This window comes from Gossypium arboreum, chromosome 4 (assembly GCF_025698485.1).
Source record: "Gossypium arboreum isolate Shixiya-1 chromosome 4, ASM2569848v2, whole genome shotgun sequence".
Taxonomy (NCBI): domain Eukaryota; kingdom Viridiplantae; phylum Streptophyta; class Magnoliopsida; order Malvales; family Malvaceae; genus Gossypium; species Gossypium arboreum.
The window spans coordinates 116,978,820-117,002,808 of record NC_069073.1 but is presented as its reverse complement, the minus strand read 5'-3'; the positions used below and the strand labels follow the sequence as shown (position 1 = coordinate 117,002,808).

Below are 23,989 nucleotides of genomic sequence, written 5' to 3'. Positions count from 1 at the left end.
CCCACCAGGAGCGCTCTCAATCACACTTTCACTAAATATTGACAATTTAGCTATTTTGGTCAAATGGTTAAATGTTAGTGCTTTTGCCCTTAAGTCTCGGGTGTGATTCCTCTCCTACTTACATTTGTCTTTTTTATTTCATGTTGTTTTAAGCTTTTATTATTTTTAATTAATATTTCTAATTAATAAATATATTATTTTTAATTTTTTATTTTAATTCATTTCTCTTTTATTTTGTAATTTTCGTTATTTTATATTGTTTATTTGTCAAGTTGATGATTAAAAATAAAAATAAATAAACTAATTTAATTTTTTTGGGTCTAACAATATAGAATATACTGTATTTTTTTGGGTAACTACATACCGGTGCCGCCAATTGCTCAAGCGGCACCAAAAATGTTCTTTTTTAAATCTAATCATTGTGTAAATGATTGTTTGGTAGGAAGTGTAATGCCATCGATTGCTCAAACGGCACCGTGGTATCACATTATACGCCTAAATAATACCAAGGTAATTCTATTTTAGTAATTAATTTTTTATATTATTTAAATAAAAACCTTTTTTATCATGTTGTAAATAGTTACTTTTAAATAAAATAAATAAATAACAAGGTAAAAACTAAGAAAAGTGAAATTAAATAAAATTACATAAATAAATAATAATATAATTATATTTTAGAACGTGAACGGGTTTATGTGATTTTCTTGAAAGGTGAGTGCATAAATGAGTATTTTTCAAATTATAAAAAATAAGTGTATTTTGCATCAAATTTTCTTTAAAAAGTAAATTCTATTTTTATTAATTTTAAAGGTTAAATTATAATATTAGTCCTTGTACTTTGAAAAATTATAAATTTAGTCTCTATACTTCTATTTGATCAATTTTAGTTTTTATGCTTTTTGAATTGATCACTTTTGGTTGCTATACTTTTCAAAATTTAAAATTTAGTCCTAACCCAAACAAAGGACAATAGATCTATTTGGTTAAATTCAATTTCTAGTCTTGTATTATGTGTGCAATTATAAATTTAGCCTATTTTCTCCAATTGGATCATTCTAAGTCTCTATATTTTTTGAATTTTGAAATTTCGGTCTTAATACAAATGACAATCTTTAATCAATTAATTAGATTTTAGTGAGTACTATGTGAAAATATTAAGCTAACATAGTATTATACATATGTTAATATGGTTAACACATCGAACTTTAGAATAGTTGAATTTAGTAGATACCGTTTGATGAAACATGAAATTTAAAAATTTAAAAAGTACAAGGACTACCGGCAGAATTTAACCAGTTTTAAATAATAAATATGGTTACCGAAACCGTCAAAGCCCGGCCCATTTTGAACTACTATAAAATGTTCGGAAAATTGTTAGAACACAGCCCGCCATTGATTCCTTCTTCATAGAGGCTCTCAGTCCTCTCTTTGCTCTAGTATTTCTCGTCATTTGCAGGGCTGAGGAAATACATAGAGACACCAAAGGAATTTCAACTTGTACGTTAGCCATCGAAATTCTTGAAGGAAGGGAATGGGAAACTGCTAAAACGAAGCAATGAGAACCGTATCAGCAAAGCTAAAACACATAGGAACTTCGCTTTCTTCATCATCACGTCCTTATTCTCTAACTCCTCTTGCCTCCTCCCATGGTAAACCCAGAAACCCGCCTTCACCGACTCTTCTAAATGAATTCGTAAACTTCTGCTACAAAAGGGACCTTCCTAAGGCTATGAATGCCATGGCTGCCATGGAAAGACACGGGATTTATGCTGATTCTATCACATACTCTGAGTTGATCAAGTGTTGCCTAGCTCGCAACGCTGTTGAACAAGGGAAACTCGTTCACAAGCACGTTTTCTCAAATGGGTATCAGCCAAAAACTTTTCTCATCAACATTCTGATCAGTATGTATGTTAAGTTTAAATTATTAGATGAAGCGCAGGCATTGTTCGACCAAATGCCTGAAAGAAATGTTGTTTCGTGGACGACGATGATATCTGCTTATGCTAATGCCAAGCTAAGTGACAAGGCGTTGGAATTCTTCGTTTTAATGCTTAGAGAAGGGGTGTTGCCTAATATGTTTACTTTCTCCTCGGTTTTGAGAGCCTGTAATGGGCTATTCAACGTTAGGCAGCTTCATTGTGGTATGGTCAAGCTTGGTTTAGAATCTGATGTTTTTGTTAGGAGTGCTCTTATTGATGTTTATTCAAAGTTAGATGAGTTAAAAGATGCAATTTGCGTTTTCAATGAAATGGAAACTAAGGACTTGGTTGTTTGGAACTCCATTATTGGAGGGTTGGCGCAGAATAGTGATGGGGATGAAGCTTTGGATCAGTTTAAGAGGATGAAAAGAGCTGGCTTTACAGCTGATCAAGCGACACTAACAAGCGTTTTGAGAGCATGTACTGGTTTAGCTCTTTTAGAAGTAGGGAGGCAAGTCCATGTTCATGTTTTGAAGTTTGATGTGGATTTGATACTCAATAATGCACTTTTGGATATGTATTGTAAGAGTGGTAGCCTAGAGGATGCCAAGTCGGTTTTTGAACGGATGGTTCATAAGGATGTGATTTCATGGAGTACAATGATTGCAGGGTTAGCTCAAAATGGGTTCAGCCAAGAGGCATTAAAGCTCTTTGATTTAATGAAAGCTTCAGGTATCAAACCAAATTATATCACCATCCTTGGGATTCTTTTTGCTTGTAGTCATGCCGGGCTTGTGGATGATGGGCTATATTATTTTCGATCAATGAAGAGACTTTACGGGATTGATCCTGGAAGGGAACACTATGGTTGCATTATTGATCTTCTTGGAAGGGCCGGTAAGGTTGATGAAGCAGTGAGTTTGGTTCAGGAAATGGAATGTGAACCAGATGCTGTGACATGGAGAACTTTGCTTGGTGCATGCAAGGTTCACCGTAATGTGGATTTAGCGATATACACAGCTAAACAAGTTCTAAAACTCGATCCTGAAGATGCAGGGACGTATGTATTGTTGTCCAATATTTATGCAAATTCTCAGAGATGGGAAGATGTCTCTGAAATTAGGAGGCAAATGAGAGAGAAAGGCATTACAAAGGAGCCAGGTTGCAGCTGGATTGAAGTGAACAAACAAATTCATGCTTTTATTGTAGGGGATACTGCTCATCCGGAGATTAACGAAATCAACAAGTGGCTAAATCAGTTGATTCACAAACTAATGGGAATCGGTTATGCTCCAGACACAAATTTTGTTCTGCAAGATCTTGAGGGGGAACAAAGAGATGACTCACTTTGGTATCATAGTGAGAAGTTGGCAATTGTATTTGGTTTAATGAGTTTGTCAAGTGGCAGTGTTATTAGGATTAGGAAAAACCTTAGAATCTGCGGAGACTGTCATACCTTCGCAAAACTTGTCGCAAAGATGGAGTGTCGAGTTATCGTCATAAGAGATCCTATTCGTTACCATCATTTTCAGAATGGAGTATGTTCCTGTGGCGACTATTGGTAGCAAGTGATGCCATACGATCATGAGTTCGAATTTCGTTCAAACTTCAAATACAGGTACAAGTTTCCTTTTAAGGAAGATTGTCCAACTATACATTACGGTTTGTTTATTGGTATACGCTTTCTTGAAAGCATAGAGTAATCCTTCACAGTAAAAATGAAAAGAAAGGAAAAGGGGAGGGGAAGGGGAAGAAGAGCAATGGAGCATCCAAAGAGTAAAATAGTTAAGAGTCTTTGTAACTTGATCACAAGAATTACTAGCATTCTTTTTTGTTTGTAATCTTCAATGTAGCTATTGAGCTTCAACTATGCAAAAGAATAAAGAATATTATGAGGATCAAACATCAATGCTCTTCTAAGATTGTAATCTAGCGATTTATTAAATGTCATTTCATTGTAGACATTGTTTAACCACCGAGCAGAACTTCAACAATTCAGAACCAGGAAAATTATATACTATGACAAGAAGGAAACATGAACGCATAACATTAAGGCTCATTCAATTACCTGATAATCCAAGCAGTTACATGATGAGTCAGCTCTCTTCAGCATAGATAAGTGGTGAAAGTGCTTCCCTTATTGATACATTACTAGGAACATTCTCAACCTCCTCTGTGAAATGGTACAAACAAGGAAGCAAGGGAAGCTAAGAACGTGAAGACATGCCTCTTTGGCTCCTTACAACTCATCTCTCGAAACTCCATCTCTTCCAGGTGGGATATATGATGTATAAGCTTTAATAATGGACTCGTAAACATTAATTCCTTTAAAGTACTCCGCTTTGTTTAGAAACTGCAATAAGGTAGAAAACACAACAATCAGATTACAAAGCTGCAATTTCCTAGCACTAGCATCCTAAGTTGCCAAGGGCATATTTATCAGATGCACATGCCTGGCAGAAGATCAAAGACAATGCTCCACTAATCAGAATAATAAAATGGAAGTTACGTTGGCTACTCTCTTTCTTGAAAATACCCCTCTCCGATACCTATGTTCGATGCATACCTAAACATGAATAATGAGATATGACCCTCTAAGGACCTTCCAAGTACATCAAAAATCTTAAACTGAATTGAATATGCTCATGTCCAACACATACTCGTATTTGACATACACCCAAGTCTGAGTAACACAATGCAACAAAGTTCCAATTGCATATCTTTTAGAATTCTGGACAAAGAACCATTTGTGGTTACCACTACTTCAGGTTCAGTCCTATTTGCAATTGTAATACATGCATCATTCAGCCATATCAATTTTCTATGATACAGAACTCCTAAGTCTTAACCCACACTCAAAAGAAAAGAGAGAGAAAACAAGCATCAGGAAGCAAATGGTATATATATACAAGCATACACATAATCAGCATATGACAATAATATTAAAAGATGGACCTCATTATGGTCGTGAAGCAAAAAAGGAGTGTTGGTCATTGGTAAAAAGCCAATAGCTGTTAGGCCTAGTTGCCGGTAATAGCGAGCATCTGTTGCACCGGTAAGAATCTCCGGCTTCCCGATCTTTCCATTAGCTTTCTTGATAGCTTCTTCTATTAGAGTCCACCATGGATTAGAACCATCAGTGGCAGTTATGAGTGGCCTTCCAAGATCATCGTGTGGAGTAGCCTTTTGCTTAAACTGGAAACAGTAATAATTAGTTCAGAAAACAACTTCGTGCAATGCAAATGGCAAACCATCATGTGACACTAGTAAAAGTGGTTAGCTTTGTAATCCTTTTCTTGTCCTAAACATTTTTTATCGCTTCTGTTTCTAAAGGAATGCACCAATAGGATTTAGACAGCGGCAAATATGATGTCACATTGATAAGAATGGATCAGTGTCTCTACTTCTGTTCAAAGGACGGGGGATGTGTTGGGGGGGCAGTATCCCATTAAGTTTTACACTAACAGATATTATTGCCCAATACCGGTTTGTTTTTCCAAGAGACAAATGTTTCAGTGTCTCTACCTCAAATGTCATGTTTCTTGAAGCAGGTGCCCATTCCTCTTCTATCCGTTTCTCCAAGGATTCTATGTCAGCTGTTGGTGGTACTCGAATATCAAAACCAGCTTCTGCTTCAGATGGCTGCAAGTTCATGACGAAACCCTAGCAGACCGATAATAAAGAATATGTACAAGTTAGAGGATGTAATTAAAGGTATGGCTCATCATGACACACAAGATCGACAGAAAGATCACAATGGTGGGAAAGAAATACAGGTGAAAAGGCCCAACAGACAATGCTTTAAATGATTGAACATTTTTAGCATAAAAGTTCGATTCTTTCCTTTAGGAAGTCCAGTGCTTTGAGGGACTATCAGACAAAGGTTAGTAGTGCACATTGTAAGATATCATCGATGAAACAATACTAGTTTGTTTCAGCTTTGTAAATCATCACAGCTATCAAGGTTTTAATGTACCAAAACCAGCTCTACTCAGAAAACTTGTGATTCCAGTTATGGATTTCACTACAACAATATGCAGTGGCGAAACCGAAATACGAAGCTAAACTATCAAGGAAAACAACTCTAGCTTGAGCACACAGCAATATATTCTGACTGAAAAACATAACCTTATGAATTCAGCAACTGATGATCTAAACTTGTGGACTTACAGTGGGAGAAGGTGTGCCAGCCTTGAGAAAGACTATGTTAACCGAAATGACATCTCCTTTAGACTTCAAACCAGCCTTAAGCAAATCGAATTGTGAAGCCCGGAACCTCCTTATGCTCTCAATGCTCTTCAAAAGGTTCTCCATTGCACTATTGTCATAGAGCTTTGCCCCATGTCCAGGGGCACCGTTGCTCTTTATCACCAGCCACCATGGAGCCGTCTCCGCATAGAATAGCCTATAATTCTCGTCGGTAGAAGGTAATCCTGTTTTTCAAAAAGACATATTATCAAACACATAAGCTTCAAAGACCCAACTATTATATATTTTCCAATTTATTATCCATTCATTACCTTCATCGAGCACTATTTCAACATTCATATCCTTGAAAACATCAGAGTAAGCTAGCTTCTTAGCACCATCATAGCCACCAATCTCTTCATCAGGTACAAACGATAAGTAAAGAGACCGTTTTGGCTGAAACCCAGAAAGCTTCAACCTACGAATGGCCTCAAGGTATTGCATCCCAACGCTTTTCATATCTTGTGAGCCTCTACCAAAGATATTACCTCCTTCATCGATATAAGCCCCAAGAGGCGGATGGGTCCATTTCGAAGGTTCGAATGGAACCACGTCCATGTGAGAGTTTAAGAGGATAGAAGGAAGGGAAAGGTCGGAGCCTGGCCATTTGAGGAGAATTACTGGTTTGCCTTTGACGAATTCTATGACTTGGGATTCTAAAGAAAGGGAATTGGCTTGGGATAGAAGGAACTGGGTCGAGCTTTGATAGTCTGGGGAAGGTTGGGTTGTGTTGATTTGAAGGTATTGTTGGAATCTCGATATGATTTGGGATTGCTCATCTTGGGTTGGGAATGCCAGACCTGCAACAAGCAATGAAAGGAACAGTGGAAGAAGAAGCAGGAGAGATTGATTATGGTAATGGGAATTGCAAGCTTTTTCCATTGATTTCAATAATTCAATCACTGGCATTAGTGAGCTGAGATTACTTGTTGTCTGGTTATAGATTATGGGTAATTTTGTGGTAGCTCAGTCAAACACACTGACACTGTACTTATTATTATAATCTATATTGTAAAAAAATTGTCTCATGAAAGGAGATGTGGAAAGCTTGTCTTAATAAAAGCTCAAAGCTGTCAATGGTGTTTTTAAACTTTGCTGAAAGTGGAATTTACACAAAAGAAACAAATAAACAAGGCTTTTTTTTATCAAATTAACTAAAAAAATTTAATTAATTAATTAAATGACTTATTTTTAATTAAATATGTAAATGATTTAAAATTTATCTTGAAAGTTAGTGAAGTCAAAAAGTTTAACCCGTCAGCAATGATGATAAAAATTAAATTTTTGTGAAACTATGTAGGATGAGGACCAATATCCAAAGCCGCTGGTCATCCTTTTTGTAATGTGATTTTTTAAGTATTTTAAAATTTTAAAATATTTAATATATATTTTAGTATATTTAAAATTTTAATATATTTAATATATATTTTAATAGGTAAAACTAAGAAAATCTATATATTTAAAATTTTAAAAAATTTAAAAAATTAAATATATTAAAATTTTAAATATATTAAAAAATGTTAAATATAACTAATTTTAAAATTTTAATATATTTAATATATTTGAAAAATTAAATATATTTAAAAAAGTTAAGTATAACCAATTTTAAAATTTTAAAATTGTAATATGTTAAAAATTTTAAATATATTCAATTTTTTAAATATATTAATATTTTAAATATTTTAAAATTTTAAAATTTTAATATATTTTTAATAGGTAAAGACAAAAGAGATTTTGTAATATATTTAAAATTTTAAAATATTTAAAGAAATTTTAAATATGTTAAAAATGTCAAGTAGAATCAATTTTAATATAACTAATTTTAAAATTTTAAAATTTTAAATTTAATAGGTAAAGATAAAAATATTTTTTCATATATATAAAATTTTAAAAAAATTTAAAGAAAAAAAACCTCATTACAAAAATGGATGATGCAGGCAGCTTGAAAATTGATTGCGCCAATTTATTTGGCTCTATAAGGAAAAGGAAAAACTTTTTAAAGCTCCCCATTTTTTTAGAAATTATAATATTTCCCTTACATTTATACAGCTAGCGTCATTCTATATGGCTCCACTAATAAATTAATTTTTTTATCCTGGTTGCTGATGTGGCATGTTGGTGACACCAAACTCTTTGGCTCCACCAACTTTCATCACCAACTTTTGCTATAGATTTTAAGTTATTTACGTGTTTAATTAAAAAAGGGTCATTTATATAATTAATTAAAATTTTTAGGTTAATTTTATAAAAAAGGCAAGAAACAATGGTAGGCAGAAATGGAAGAAAGAAACAAAAAAATGAGTTTTTTTTTTATAAAACTGACCTAAAAAATAATTAATTACTTAAATGACCTATTTTTTTGATAAAATACGAAAATAACTTAAAATCTATAGTAAAAGTTGGTGGAGCCAAAGTATTTGGCACCACCAACATACCATGTTAGCAATCTGGATAAAAAAATCAATTTTTGTAGAGTCATGTATGATGGCGCCACCTGTATAAATATTAAGAAAATACTACGATTTTTGAAAAAATGGGGCTTTAAATAATTTTACATTTTTCTAGTGGAGCTGTATGACTCAAATTTTGCCCGGGCCCAAGGCCCATTACCAACCCAATTTCTAAACCCAAAACTACCCAAATCAAACAAGCCCAAATACCTAAGCCTAGCCCAACTAAACCCTAAACAGAAAAACACACAAAGTTTGCTAACCCTAGCCGCCCTAGCCTCCACTACCCACGTCCTCCACCACCATCCACCCACACACCGCATCATTCGTGTCTGCCCACGAATCTGTAAAAGTGGTGGAAAGATCAATAGAAACTATTGTATCTTGGGGCTATAAAAAAGCCACGAATATTCATTTTAAAAAGGTTACGAACTCAATAAAAAAAAAGTCTTTTTTTTTATGAACACCCATACATTGAAATAATCAAGAAGCAACAGCAAGATAGAATCTAAATCGGCAAAGGGTATTTCTTTGTTTATTTTTTATTTTATTATTATTTTTCTCTTCATTTTTTTCGAACTACACATACATATACCCTTTTTTTTTTTATTTTCTTTTTAAAACCTTTTGATATATATTAAAATATAAAAAATAATAAAAAAGGAAGAAAAATACCTTTTTACCTTCGACCAGATATCTGGCCAATGGCCGTGACCGTCTTGTCGCAAGTGGTGGCTCACAGGAACATTGGTCGGAGGGAGGCCAACTACAGAGAAAAAGAAAAGAAGTTTTGTGTTTTTTCTTAGAAATGTTTAAAATGATTTTTTTTAAGAAAGTTTTGGCTTTAAATAATGGGTATAAAACGGCGTCGTTTTGAGCCAAAATTTAAACGTCAAAATAGTGTCGTTTCATTGGCCGACCCACGCGAGTGACCCGACCCGGAGAGGATCCGAGTGTTTTCTAGGGAGCGGCTAATTTCACTTTTAGCCTTTCTGCTTTTTTGTAATTTTACAATTAAGGTTATATTATTTTTAATTTTTACCCCATGATTTTGACTTGATTTCGATTAGGTCCTTTTTTAAGCTATGCGTTTTGGAGGGGGAATATTTTCCAGTTCGATCCCTCCACCACGTTGAGTGCGCGTTTCAATTCGGTCCTTTTCTCTTTTATTTGTTTCTGATTTTACCCCAAAACTCCTGTTTTCAATTCAATTTAGTCTTTTTTTAGTTACTTTGCTATTTTATTATTAAATGGATTAATTTGACATTATTATCATTATTTTAATATTATCACCATTATTATTTTATTACTGTTATTATTATATATTATTACTTATTATTATTATTATTAGTAACATGTTATTATTTTATTTTGATTATTATTATTATATTATATTTATTTTATTACTGTTACTATTATTTTATATATATTTATTATCATTTTTATTTATTATTATTATTAGTAACATATTGTTATTTTTATTATTTTATTATTATTATTCTTATTATTATCATGGTACTATATTAACTAGTTTTGTACTGTTATTACTACCGTTATTATATTTTTATTCTATTTATTTATTTACCTAAAACCTTATATACCTTTATTTTATTTTATCATTTATTTATATCTTCTTATATAATATTACTTTTTTCCTCTTTATATTATTATTAATATCATCATTATTATTAATATTACTGTTTTAAGTTTTTTTACCATGCTTATTTATTTCTTTGTTTAATATTAGTCTTTTCCGTTTCAAGTTTTAGTTTTTCTGCTTATTATTATTTTTATTTCTATTTTTGGCTGATTTATTTTATTTTATATTATTTTTCTTCTTTATATTGTTGTTTACATTAATGCATTTATTATTCTATTATGCATGTAAATACCTTAATTTATTTTTCATTCTACCACGAAAATCATGTTACATTTTACCCGATACATTTAAAATTATTATTTTTTTAAAATAAGCATTATTTCGTATTTCGAGATTCAAAAAAGTCGTACCCTAACTTACGAGGTTTCGATTTTCTCGTTAAATCCGAATAAATGAATACTTTTAAAAAAATGTGATTTTTAAATAATCTCGAGAATTAAAAAGAACTTGTATTCTAACTTACGAAATATGATTTCTTTCTAAAAACCGGGATAACTAAATGTCTCTTTCAAAGAATAAATCTTTTCGGTGTTATTTCTCATTTTTGGAGATTTAAGGTATCGTGTCTTAACTTACGGGACGTGATCCTTTCCCTCGATTAGAGTGAAATACATTATCTCTTAAAAAATTTTCGATTAAATAATATTTTAACAAAGGATCGTATTTTTTAAAGTTTCTTTAAATTTTTAATTTTCGATACTAAAACATTAATTAATCAATTAGGTATCAATTTTGGGCGTTATAAAGGTGCTAATTCTTCTTCGTGCGTAAATGAATCCCGAGCCAATTTTTCTAAATTTCGTAGACCAAAATTGTTTTTAATAAATTAAATCATTTATTAAAAATAACCACTTTTCGAGGTGACCCGATCACACCTCATTAAAAAAGGATTGGTGACGACTCTAATTTTTATTTTAAAAAGTCGATTCCTCTTTTTCAAAAAAATAATTTCGACAGGAGCCAAATAATTTGGAGTGTGTATTCCAACACCCTGATTTTTTTATTTGTTTTTCATTTCTTCCTTTTTTTTATTCTTTTATTTGTTTGTCCTTTTTCGTTTTTTTATTTGTTTTTCCTCATTTACTTTTTCAGTTATTTATTTATTTGACCTTTATTTGTTTTTTTATTTGTCTTATAATATTTTATGTATATTTGTATATTTACTGTACATTTTAGGTTATTTACTCATTTTATTAAAAAATAGGTAATTTATGTAATTAATTATTTTTTTCGGTTAGTTTTATAAAAAAAAGCCTGTAAATAATTTTTGTAATGTGAAATTAAGAAAATTAAAGAAATATTTTTAATAGAAATAAAAAATTGAGAAAAAACTATGACTTTTTTAAAAATATATATATTTAAAAATTAAAATATATATTATGACCGGTCACATCTCGTCAATGGCGTCAACAATGTGACTAGTTATTAAGTTTATAATGCCTAATAATTGTTAGTTTAAAAAAAAAAAAGGAGAAGAAGGACGTCCCTATTTAAGAAGGTAGAGTTTTGGTCTTTCCTCCAAATATTATATAAAAGAAGAGAAGGAAGAAAAAAAAAAGTTATTTATAGTTTGTACATTATATTTTATAATTATTGTAATATAATAATTAATTATATTTAATTTATGTATTTTTTTAAATTTATGTAAATATTAAAATGTCTTTTGGAGCAAATACAAATCACACTTCATTGAGGATTAATGAAAAGTAAAATTAATTATAAATTAAATACAAAATTCGCTTTTAGTTTCTCATTTTTCTTGTTAAGCGCTACTTTATTCAACGTGTTTTGATTGCATGAAACTGATCTTATTTGATTGTTATTAATCCTTTTAACTTCTTTTTGCATGAAATTGATCTCTACGTGTTAATAATATTTTTAAAATTTACGACACATTCATAAATTTATATATTAATTTTTTTTTAGTATGATGACTTTTCTGCTTAATTTTACTTTGTTGTTGTGCATGGTTCTATTTGTGGGATACAAAAAAGTTATATTTGTCTTCCACTAATTTTACACCACCTAAATAAAAACAAAAATTCGCATTCACACAAGGAAACTAGGAATATATATTAATTTCCTTAAGCTAATCTATATATCATATTATAAGTGTTCAAATCAGATTGAATCAAGCTCGAAATTATTAGAGTTAGGATTAAATTTATCTTTAACGAGTGAATATTTTTTTTTATAAAAGTTATCGTATGTAAGATAAAATTTGAGTTTGAATATGTTTGGTTTATATTCTATGTAAAACTTTATGTATTATTATAGATATCGATTCAATAAAATAATTTTTTTTTATTTTTATATTTACTCATCAAGACCATGAATACGAGCAATGTCATCGCCCACTTGAAGGACGGTACAAGTATTTACAATCTTTACTTCTTTATTATATTGCTCAACATGTGCACAGATAATATTACTAATTTCGTCAACTTAAATAGTTACCATGTGTATTTCCTAATTATTTTTTGGAAGAAAAAAAATAATATCTACAATCTACAATAAAGTAAAAGGTAAAAAAAAAAAGGCTAATCATTTATTTCTTTCATTACCCCAAACAAGCCAATATTAATGCTAATGGTGCGAAAATGTAACTCGTTGTTTAAAGAACTGTTCAGAGTTCCTAGAGCTCCTTGTAAAGTTTGTTGAAAAACCCGTTGTCGGACTTGATTAATCGCTCTTCGTTGTTCAAAATAAATGGCCTATGTTTTTTTAAGACATTATTTATTTTTGTTTGATGTATTTTTTGTAGTTATATGGTTGCCTTTTGTTTTAATGCTTGACTATGATTAGGGCATAATAATCACATTTGATCTCTATGTGTTATTACTAATATTTTATGACAAATCTTCATTCTATTATTAATATTTTATTAATCATTTAATTTAACTTAAACAAAAAAAAAAACTTCGAATGGCTACATTGGTATAGTATAAGTGTGATGTTTTTTTTTTTTCTTAACATTTCGCTTTTACTCTTAAATATATAATTTTATGTTTAAATTATATAGATAATTGATTTATCATATTTTTATAAAAATTTTACAATACAGGATGGGTATCGAGTTTTGAGGTCACGGTTTCATTTTTCTAAGTATGATCTGGACGAGCGAATCATGCCATACTTGCAGTTGGCGGGATTTGGGGATGTCGCATTGATTCGAAGGTTTAATCTGAAGACGAACTTAATATCCACCTTGGTTGAGCGGTGGTGTACGGAGACCCACACTTTCATTATGTCGTGCGGAGAGTGCATTATCACATTGGAAGATGTCGCTATTCAACTTGGGTTACGAGTTGATGGTGCTATGGTCACAAGCTGAAGCAAAGTGTTGGAACCTTCAGTACTATGCCATAGATTGCTTGGACGGTCCTCTAGTGATAGGGAACAAAATTTCACATGCTTGACATTGGCATGGTTGAAAGCAAATTTTAAGGAGTTATCTAGCACTGCTATTGAGCATGAGGTGATGTGTGCTGCTTGATCCTATATTATACAACTAATTGGGGGGTACTTATGCCGAACCACAAGTCTAATAGGGTCTACTTAATGTGTGGTGCATTAACACATCGGTACTCAACTTCTCAACCGTTGAGTGGTATAACGCCGGTTGAGTTATGCGACAATTTGTGTGTAGACAATTCATGCCGATCAAGCCACAACAATTTGTTGATGTCCACGATAAGACCATGAAGGGGAAACATACAATAGATTGGAGTGTGGAACATCAATGTTATGTAGCACTATGGAATGCCCGGTGGTACTACAGGTGACCTGAGATGCACTCCTGCATGTTTGACTTCAGTCCATCGACTAAATACATGCAGCGGTACATGACTTGATGGCACGTTTATTTATATAGTGGGCAACTTATGATAGTACCAGATTACGGCTATAGACGTGGAAGCCAACCTATGGGGGATCTAGAAGATCAACTATGGCAGAGCATGACTCGAATGACCAACTTTTGAACACATCTGACTAATGGGTTGACATTTTTTGTGATGGGTCGTAGAGCAATTCATATCATCGGACATGGGCAGTTCGAGTTCATATCACCCAAAGCAACTACCGATGTCATTTGATATGTTTAGTAATAACATGTACTCCACCCCACCTTAGGCCACATTCGATCCAACTGTCGATCTTTCTTATGTATACAGTATACCCCAACGTCTACCCCATCAACGGAGGCCTGTAAATTGTTATACCCTGAATGACGATATCACTCTCAGTTCTTTCCAATTTTGAGTTATTTAAATTTTATTTCCAAAAGACCAAAAAATGCAAACATCGGGTACAACATTTAATTTCCTTCAGACCGTGAAGATTGACTGGTCGACGAAAAACTCTTCTCCCCACTTCCAGTTGTCCATTTGGGCTTCTATAAGGAAACGTTTGCTAGTCCATGATAGTTCCTGGGATGTATTCCACCATCGCTAAAATCTAACTCTGAAGTTTATTATATGACTCATCCTAGTTACCGTACAATTGTTGTATGGTCATTTGTTTCGCCCACCGCATTTTCCTGTACAACACTCTGTGCTGGAATCGGGCTTGCATGTTTGCAATCAATGTCGACACATGAATGATTGGGCTATCTTTCACTAGTGGCATGATGCAGTTGCAAATACTTTTGACATCCAATTTTCGATAGTCTTGAGACATACGTGCGGTAGTGCATGTATAATGCCCTTCTAATTTTCGTATTTGCCACTGTTGAGTCATTTGTATAAATGCAGATCGAACCCGCCAACCACACCTATCGCCGGCTCTCCAACATTCCCCAACATATAATGTCAGTGTAGACTTGGCAACTTTGTAATCAATGGACAACTTCATGTTTGTTTGATGGCAAACACACAGTCTGCCTTGTTCTCGAACTGTTACCCAATGAACAACTCCTTCAACTGCAATTTTGACGCTAATCTATGAGCAGGTACTATATCAGCGTGCTCAAGGAACTTGAATGCATACGCCCCTAGGTTCATTTCGTAAAACAATGCCATGACCTGGGTTACTGAATGAAGGGTCGTGAACATCTTCAACCTCCTCCGAGCTTTCATCATCGATATTTTCTGAAACCTAATCAACATCAGGGTCACTAAAATCTTCACGCCCTAATCAAAATCTTCACCATTATTGGTCCTTTCTTCGACATCTGCCTATGTGCTTATTATCACCTCCAGATGTATTTGTAGACGAGGACCGGGAGTAGGGTTGTTATACGAATGTTATACGAACTCCCACCATAATTTGGATTTTCGGGTATTTTTTATATCCCTTCGCATTCTATCTGGTCTATCCATTCGACATTAAGATCAAAGTCAAATCCATAATGTTGACTTATTGGATTAACATTCTCAACATGCTCTAAGTCCGTTAACTCAGAAAATAACTCAACTGGTTGGGGGTTCTCACTCTTAGTCGACCACCATATTTCCATTATAGTGTCCAAGTCATTATCATCTAACAGTTGTATCTTACAAAATTTTAACGGATTTGTAGAGATTGGAAACTTGTAAAATAATTTGGACATCACCCTTCCACAATGGATAGCTATTTTTGCACTGATTTTTCTTTTCATTTATGCTAGCTTCACATTCTTTTGAATTGCAACCCTAGTTTTTACCAACCTTGAAATAGACAACCAACATCACCTTTTACAATTTCACCATAGAAAAGAACGTACACCAAAAACACCTCGTTATTTGTCTTCAACATAATTTTTGAACTCTCCTACTAAATACAACAATTTTACCATTCTATATATGTTAGAGAACCAAGAGGTTGAGCCATAAAGAATGGCTCCACCGAAATAAAATATCAAATTTTAAATTTTATATTAAAAATATATTTAAAAAAATTACACTTGTAATAAAGTGGTGGAGGCCATCCTAAATGGCTCCACCAAATAAAATATTTTTAATTTTAAATATAATTTAAAAAAGTTTTAATATATTTAAAAATAATTTTAAAATTTAAATTTAAATTTTAAAAAATATATTTAAAATTTTTGAAATATACATTTAAAATATTATAAAACAAATAATAAATTTGAAAGGTTATATCTTTAAAAATAATATATTTTAAATATTTTATAATATTAAAAATTATATTTAAGATTTAAAAAATAATATTATAAAACATTTAAAATATTATAAAACTAATAAAAACAAATAAATTAATAAATAACTGAAAAAGTAAATAAAGAAAAACAAATAAAAATCGGAAAAGGACAAACAAATAAAAGAATCAGAAAAAGAAACAAATGAAAAACAAATAAAAAAAGCAGGGTGTTTGACTAGGCAACAGAATAGACAGAATAGGTGGTGCAAAATTAACCAGAAAAATGTAAAATTACTTAAAGCCTTCTTATTTTTTCAAAAATCGTAATATTTCTCTAATATTTATATAAATGATACTATTTTACATAGTTTCATTAAAAAATTAATTTTTATCCAGATTACTAGCGTGACTTGTTGATAGCGCTAAACACTGTGGCTCTACCAACTTTTTCTATAGATTTTAAGTTATTTTCATATTTTATAAAAAAATAGGTCATTTAAATAATTAATTATTTTTTTAAGATTAGTTCTATAAAAAAGTAAAAAAAAAAAAACTAAAAAAAAGACAAATTTGAGATCTGTTTCAAACTTAAAGTAATTTGTCTTCTTTGCAGGCGAAGCAACCAAACGTGCAAAGAAATATGAAAATTGCAGGGAAAAAAACAAAGGGAAAACAGAGATGTGGGGCGATAATGTTTGAGAGGTTTGTCAAAAGTTTCATCCTTAAATGCAAACTACGGTGGATGCCAATCAAGTCACCAATTTTTTCATTTGATTAATTTACCCGATTCAATCAAAAAAATTATTAAAAATTTATAAAAACATAAATGTTTTAAAATAGAGAAAATTGATTCAATTGGTTTTTTTTAACTTAGTTCAATCGGTTTGTATTAGTTTGCGAATCAATCAGTTCAACCCATTTCTCCGGACTAGTACACTAATTTTGATTTATGAAATAACTTTTTTTTTATCTCGTCAGGTAGATCATGTAGGTGGTGAAGTTCGAAAATATAATTAATAGTCAATGTCTCGGCCTCGGAAGGGCAAATTTCAAGCATTACTAATATTGTCAGAAATTATAAAAGAAAAGAAAGAAATGTAGAAAAAAATAAAAATAAAAGAAATAAAAAATATTTTTGAAGTTTATATGATATGGTGGTTTATTATTGGCTAGAATTTTCTTTTAACGAATATAATATTTTGGTGTAAATTGGGTAACATAATAATAGTTTAGGTACCACTTATGAACAAAAAAAGTTTAGATACCAACTTGGGAAAATTAATATAATTTAGTAACTAATTTGTGGGTTAGGACCATTTTAAAATAGATTTAACAGTTTAACCAATAGAAGTACCAACTTAGAAAAAAATGTAATTTAGATACTACTTGTGACCAAATAAAATTTTAGGTACCAAGATGGAAAAAGAGTATAACTCAGGTACCAATTTGATTTAGGTACCAATTTGTGAATTAAGTCATTTATAATTGATAGATCTGTGATAAATTTGAATAAATAATTTTCAAATATTTTTTATTATCCCAAGAAAAATTAGTTGCCTCTAAACCAATATCTTAATTGGAAAATAATTTTTTTAAAAAGTGAAGTAGATATCTAAATATTAATATACCCATATATTGCCTTAAAATATTTGAATCCAATTTTTTTCTAAATTCTCAATGTTTATGATCATGATTATAAATTAAGTGCACGCAAATATATAAATATGTCATCATTCTTCATAAGTTCATCATTATTGTCGGTAGACTATTTTAAAGAATTTTGTTACAAAATAAAAAGAGCATGTATACGGTAATAGATGGAGGAATTTTACTCTAGATATCAAATAAGTAATAGAGTCAAATAAACATGCTATCAGTAACACAAAAAAAACTAAAATTGATGTATTTTAAAACATTAAAAAATTATATAAAAATTGATTTCATTTTTAAATATTTTTAAAATACATTTTTTATAAAATTGATTGTATTCCTAACTAAATACAATTTTTATATAAAAATTTTAATATTTGAAACATGATTAGCAAATATATATATTTTATTTGAAGATACAATATTTTTTACTATTTATAAATTTTAATTATTTTTACACTATTTTACATTTTCTAATAATTTTTATTTTTTACAATTTTTAAAAATTCTAACATATTTTTATTTTGAAAATTATACAAATTTTATTTATATATATATTTATACGTTTTAAAATATTTTTAAAGATTTTTTCTAGATTATGATGTTATTGTGACGTTAGTGTACGACATGTGGCGATTTTATGATTGGCTAAATATCTTTTTTTAAGGTTTAAAGGATTGAATAAAGCATATGATAATGTTAAGGATTGAACGAGGAATATTTGATAATGTTAGAAAGGACTAAAAAAAACTTTAAAGATTAAAGTAAAAAAAAAAAGTATACTTAAAGTCTGAAGTGTACATTAAATCAAAGATTTAAGCTGAAGGTTAATCGATTGTCTCTTCATTATGTACGGATTATAGTAGGAAAATTCTTTGAGTATGATACGAAACAGCTATTTCGGGGTTTTTGAAACTTTCTACGTATTTGGATACAGTTAGACATTTATAACCCGCTGAAAAAAAAAAAGAAAGAAAATTATAATCTCTTCATCAAAGTTAACCCTTTTTTGCTTCTAATGCGGTTGTTTAGGCTATGGTGATAATTTTTGTCCACTAAAATTACGCCATGGAATGCAGGAGATGGAGCTGGGATGGACTTATCTTTACGTGCCCAACCGAGAAGAGCTACAACGATGAACAACATCTGGCCGAGGTAGAACAATGTGATCAAATCTGCTTAAATGTGAAAACAACCAAATATCTAATTAGAGGACACAAATAGCCTCACTCAATTGATCCATTTACCAGTAAACCCTAGCTTAGACATAACAAAGCAGAAGAAATCCCAATTAACACTATCATATGCCTTATTAATATTAACTTTATAGCAAGCTCACCCACTTTCCAATGCCATTTGTTCTTCAAATAGTTAATGATCTCAAAATCTGCTATCAGTGATAAGTTGTCCAGGAACAAAGGCTGATTGCAAAGATGAAATAATCTTAGGCAGAATAGTCTTCGACTAATTCACAAGAGGTTTTGCAAGAATTTTATAGACAACATTACACAATGCAATTGGAGGAAGATCCTTCACAGAATCAGACTTGCATTAGTTTCATTGGGACAAGGCGGGAACTTACAAGCGTCAACCCATGAAATGCACTAGGAAGCAACATCCGACCCAACAATGGGCTAGAATTTTTGAGAAAAAAGTTGGGTTCATACCGTTCAACCCGGAGGCTGCAAGCAGAGAAAGGGACCACAAGCATATCATTATCAAAGTTGAAACCATTTTTTGAATAAAAATTAGCTTCGCAATATTCGAAAAAAAATGAAAATTTTAATTCTTTAAAACATTGGGTTTTATTAAAAACACAGGAGTCGTCCGCCGATTTTTTTAGCTAGGTGATCGATCACCTATAAATTACCTTTTAAAAAAGTAACCATTTTACAATATTTTTTTTAGAATATAATTTTTAGTCTATGTTGAAGCTTAGAGAAAAATTAGGACAGGAATTGGTTACGTTCGAAGAAAATTATAACGCCATCATAATGTCCATAAATTAGTTCCTTATTAATTACACATTACTTTGTAATTTTGAAAATCATAAGTTTGAATTTGATGATTAATCATGATCCCGTAAAATTTTGAATATGCATGCATTAATTAAAATTTTGAATAGAATGAATGTTATTTTTTTGGTGAATTATAATATCAAGATAAAGTCCAAACAATCAACGCAACTCTAAACCGGACCATACTTGCGACGGGAACACCCTTAATCACTAAATCATTACATGGATTCATAATGAACCTTATTTTTTTAAGGTTGTCTGCATTAAAAAAATATTCGCAAATTTTTATGAACATATAAGCAATGACCATTTAACATCATTAAACATACAAGAAAAAAATGAAACTAACATCATTATGCTCAACCACACAACAAATTATATTTACATGCTTATTAATTATACCGGTGCATATATTTGGAATATATATCATGAGTCTAGCTCTCCCAGAGCAGAATTTTAGTTCCGTTTTTTAAGTTTGGATTCGGTCCAAGTTGAAAAATGAACTTAAAATTTTGTTTAAACTTGATTTATATTAAAAATGTTAAATTTGAGCTCAATCTGGCTCGACTATAATAAATATTTTTAATTTATTTTTTTATATAAAAAATTAAAAAAATAAATATATCAAATACATTAAAAATATTAAAATAAATATTTTACAACAAATTAAAATACAAACTAGGCTAAATTAAACACATATTACTAAAGAACACAATTGGTTGTTGTTGTCCCTAAGCGAACCTGTCGTTTGGAAGCTTGAGCGTGAAAAAGTTTAGAATTAGCCTCCAGTAAGCTTGTTCACGAGTTTGAAATCACATAATTGGACAATAAGGGGAGAAGGGTACGAACCAGTATTGTTTGAGCTAGTTACAACCAATTAGATTAAGAATCGACTAGGGTATTGGTTAAGAGAGTGATTTTGAATCAGTTAGACTCGAAACCGATATAAATCGATATTTTTTTAATCTTTAAAATTTTTAATAAGTTTTTAATCAGATTGATTAGACCAATCGGACTAGCGAACCGGTGGCCTGATCGTTTCAAGGCTCGATTTAAAAAACATTGGTATAAACACCTCTTCCATCATTCTCAATTTCAATATTGAACAAACTAGTCACTCTCAAAAACCAATGGGGGCAATTAATTCCTCTCAATTTTAGTATGATAATAAATTTAGCCCTTAATTTGTATATTATGTACAAATGTTGACAATGTATAAATATTCCAGGTTAAATTTGTTAAATCAAGACTAAATTGATAGAATATGTAAACTTTGAATACCAAAATTGTTATTATATCAACAGAAAATATGTACAATTAACGAAAAATATTAAAGTTGTGATTAATTATTTTTAATTGATTATTTTCAAATTTTGATAAGGATTAAATTGTTGTACGACTTCTAGGGGGACCAATTTGCTCCAATATCGATATTGAGAAGGACCAAAAAGGTGTTTCTACCAAGAAAGGTTTAATGAAAGTTTCCATATTTTATTAAGAAAAACCAGTAATTAGGATGTAATTTGGTAAATTAGCTGTAATTAAGGTGTCAAATTAAGAAACCCATTTCAAAACTTCACGCTCCAAAAAAATCTACACTTTTTCTTATTCAACAATCAAACTCCCTTTCTTCCCTCACATTTTACGACAATCAAAAACCTCAGAAAAATAAAATTTCCCGGAAAATCTCATTTCTCGATCCTCTCCCAATAACCCATTAACAATGGAGGATTGCATGAGACTCTGCATGAGAAAGCTAGCGCTTTGGTACACCAAGACGTTCAAGCCCCTCATGACCCACGACGAGCTCGAACCCATTATGGCCACCATGGGTTTCGTCGGCCTCCCGCCGGACCACGGAACTTCGCCGGTCGTTTGGAAGGAATATGTCTATCGGGCGTCTCCGGGCTTTTTATGGCGGTGGTCGACGAAGTCTTCGTCTTGTCTGGGTGAACCGCCGACGACGGAGCCGCCTAGACTGAAACTGCCTTACCCTAGGATTGATGGGCTTCACATTTACACTTACCGCGCTTTCCTAGACGCCGTTAACTTTTATCTTGAGATGTGCGATATTTCTGAAGTCTTCCACATTAGGTACGGATTGCCTTTTTCTTTTCACACTCTTAAAGCTTGTTTGTTGGGAAATCAAGGTTTAAATATTTGCTCCACATTTATTGTGTTAATTCATTCTTAAATACTGTGATGATTTTAGCTAAAAACAATAAAAGCAAATAGACAAAGATTATGGTTTCCAATGCAATTTGTATTAGGATGATGTTCATTTCTTTGAAGTTTAATATTTGTTTCTGGTCGATGATGCTGCTTGAAAGTTACAAACAAAATCTAATCATATTTGTATTCAACGGACACTCAAATCCGAGTAACATAATTGGCATAGTTCGATAATTTAGCTCTCTTAAAGTGGAATCTTAGGTTAAATATGTGATATATGCAGCAACAAAAAAATATTTGTTAATAGATTAAATAGGTCGTTTTTTTTATAATTTAGGAAAATAAATTAAGCTCATCTCATTGGAAGAGCTTTTTGCAGACATGTTGAGAAAGAACGTTCAGCTGGAATCGTTTTCTGAAAAGTTCAAAGAAAACGCGTTTAGTTGAACACAGTTTCCCTAAAATGCAGCAAAAATCTCATTCCGCAGAATGAGCTTTCTTGTCAACTGTGCCTACTTCCTTAAATATTTCCTAAAAATGCCTACTGACTTATTTGACCAATTAACTTTTTTTCCGACATATATAGTTAATTTAGCATCTCTTGAATTCAAATTTCTCTGAAATCTTTACATGTCTTGAATTTGAATCCAAATATTTTCTCTGTGACTTGAATTTTGGTGTTTGTGTGATGTATGCTTGTAGGGGTAAGTTTATTTTGTTTATATGTTTTTTCATGTATTTTGAGGATGTTCGAAGGCTCATTATTCCACATTCATATCCAAGTACGTGTGAGATACAGAGTTAAACTTCTTATAAATTTAAGAGTCTTTTTCTAGTACTGAAAATGAAAAAACTGAGATTGAATATCTATGGTTAGCAAATTAATCCTTGGTATTAAATAAATTTGGAGCTCGATAAGTTTGTCTCGATGTTCCCATCGTTATCTCTTTGTACCCATGTTTGGATATTAGTTCGATAAGAATACATTCGGAGAAAAATGAAGAGTTGGAGCAAATATAAGCTAACTTTCCGTGCTTTCTTATTCGTGTTTAGGGGAATGCCGCTTTACCGGAGTCACGATCGGAGCCGGAAATGGAGATGTATGGAAGAAGACGATAGTGTGTTCGTTTACAGGGAAGGCACACTAGAGCAAACAACATATACTTTGTATCATTTCAACAAGACAAACACCAGCTACAATGGTTACAGTTCTATAGTTATACGAGACAAAGGGAACAACAACAATGCTACTGTTAGCAGCTGTTTTGTTCCATTGAAAGACATTATAGTATGACCTTCAAAGGTTATCTCTCAGTTTTGACATGCATGGTTCCATAGTTGTTTTTTTGAAACAGTGATTCCTTTTATCATCATTAAGAGAGATGAAGAATTTAGAAAGAAAAAAACACACAGAGATGTTGAGAAACTGAAAGAAATAGATTGCTCCCATACAATGGCTGTGTGTTTTATATAGCTTGCAGCGTGGTCTCTATGGCTCTCACATGGCGTTGTCCGTCTGTGGTTTATTCTCGGTTTCAAAAAAAAGTATCATGCTAAAACCCTAATTAGATCCGTTAATTTTTTATCCATTTTATCATTTAAATAATAAAAGATTAAAAATATAATAACAGAACTAGATTTAAGTAAAAATTAAGGGTTTTCTAATTTCTTTTTTAAATTTAAAGTTCAATAAATGTAAATAAAATTCATTTAAAATTTAAAAACACTTTTATTATTTTATATTAAAAAAAGAAAATGGCATTTATTGTTAGATTGAGGTTTATCACT

The 23,989-nt window shown here is 31.2% G+C and overlaps 3 protein-coding genes across 3 annotated transcripts; 2 read left to right on the top strand and 1 right to left on the bottom strand.

The window, feature by feature from the left end:
- Positions 1-1,356: 1,356 nt before the first annotated feature.
- On the top strand, positions 1,357-4,187 carry LOC108460704 (pentatricopeptide repeat-containing protein At2g03880, mitochondrial). Its single transcript, XM_017760301.2, has one exon. The coding sequence runs from the start codon at positions 1,556-1,558 to the stop codon at positions 3,485-3,487; it is 1,932 nt and encodes a 643-aa protein (XP_017615790.1). The 5' UTR covers positions 1,357-1,555; the 3' UTR covers positions 3,488-4,187.
- LOC108460705 (uncharacterized) lies at positions 3,837-7,223 on the bottom strand. The gene is made up of 5 exons (XM_017760302.2): positions 6,443-7,223; positions 6,093-6,355; positions 5,448-5,585; positions 4,878-5,117; positions 3,837-4,275 (listed from the first exon to the last, which is right to left on the bottom strand). Exons 1-5 carry the CDS (start codon positions 7,077-7,079, stop codon positions 4,162-4,164), a joined length of 1,392 nt encoding a protein of 463 aa, XP_017615791.1. The 5' UTR covers positions 7,080-7,223; the 3' UTR covers positions 3,837-4,161.
- A 14,345-nt stretch (positions 7,224-21,568) lies between these two features.
- LOC108460103 (uncharacterized) lies at positions 21,569-23,655 on the top strand. Its single transcript, XM_017759475.2, has 2 exons — positions 21,569-22,123; positions 23,255-23,655. Exons 1-2 carry the CDS (start codon positions 21,753-21,755, stop codon positions 23,493-23,495), a joined length of 612 nt encoding a protein of 203 aa, XP_017614964.1. The 5' UTR covers positions 21,569-21,752; the 3' UTR covers positions 23,496-23,655.
- Positions 23,656-23,989: the final 334 nt, after the last annotated feature.

Excerpts from the sequence above, each read along its gene's own strand:
- LOC108460705 (XM_017760302.2), bottom strand. The coding sequence starts at position 7,079 with ATGCCAGTGATTGAATTATTGAAATCAATGGAAAAAGCTTGCAATTCC. Across the intron at positions 6,356-6,442 it reads TGAAATAGTGCTCGATGAAG|GATTACCTTCTACCGACGAG; the intron begins GTAATGAATGGA and ends TTTGAAAAACAG. Across the intron at positions 4,276-4,877 it reads TGCTTCACGACCATAATGAG|TTTCTAAACAAAGCGGAGTA; the intron begins GTCCATCTTTTA and ends ACCTTATTGCAG.
- LOC108460704 (XM_017760301.2), top strand. The coding sequence starts at position 1,556 with ATGAGAACCGTATCAGCAAAGCTAAAACACATAGGAACTTCGCTTTCT.
- LOC108460103 (XM_017759475.2), top strand. The coding sequence starts at position 21,753 with ATGGAGGATTGCATGAGACTCTGCATGAGAAAGCTAGCGCTTTGGTAC. Across the intron at positions 22,124-23,254 it reads TCTGAAGTCTTCCACATTAG|GGGAATGCCGCTTTACCGGA; the intron begins GTACGGATTGCC and ends ATTCGTGTTTAG.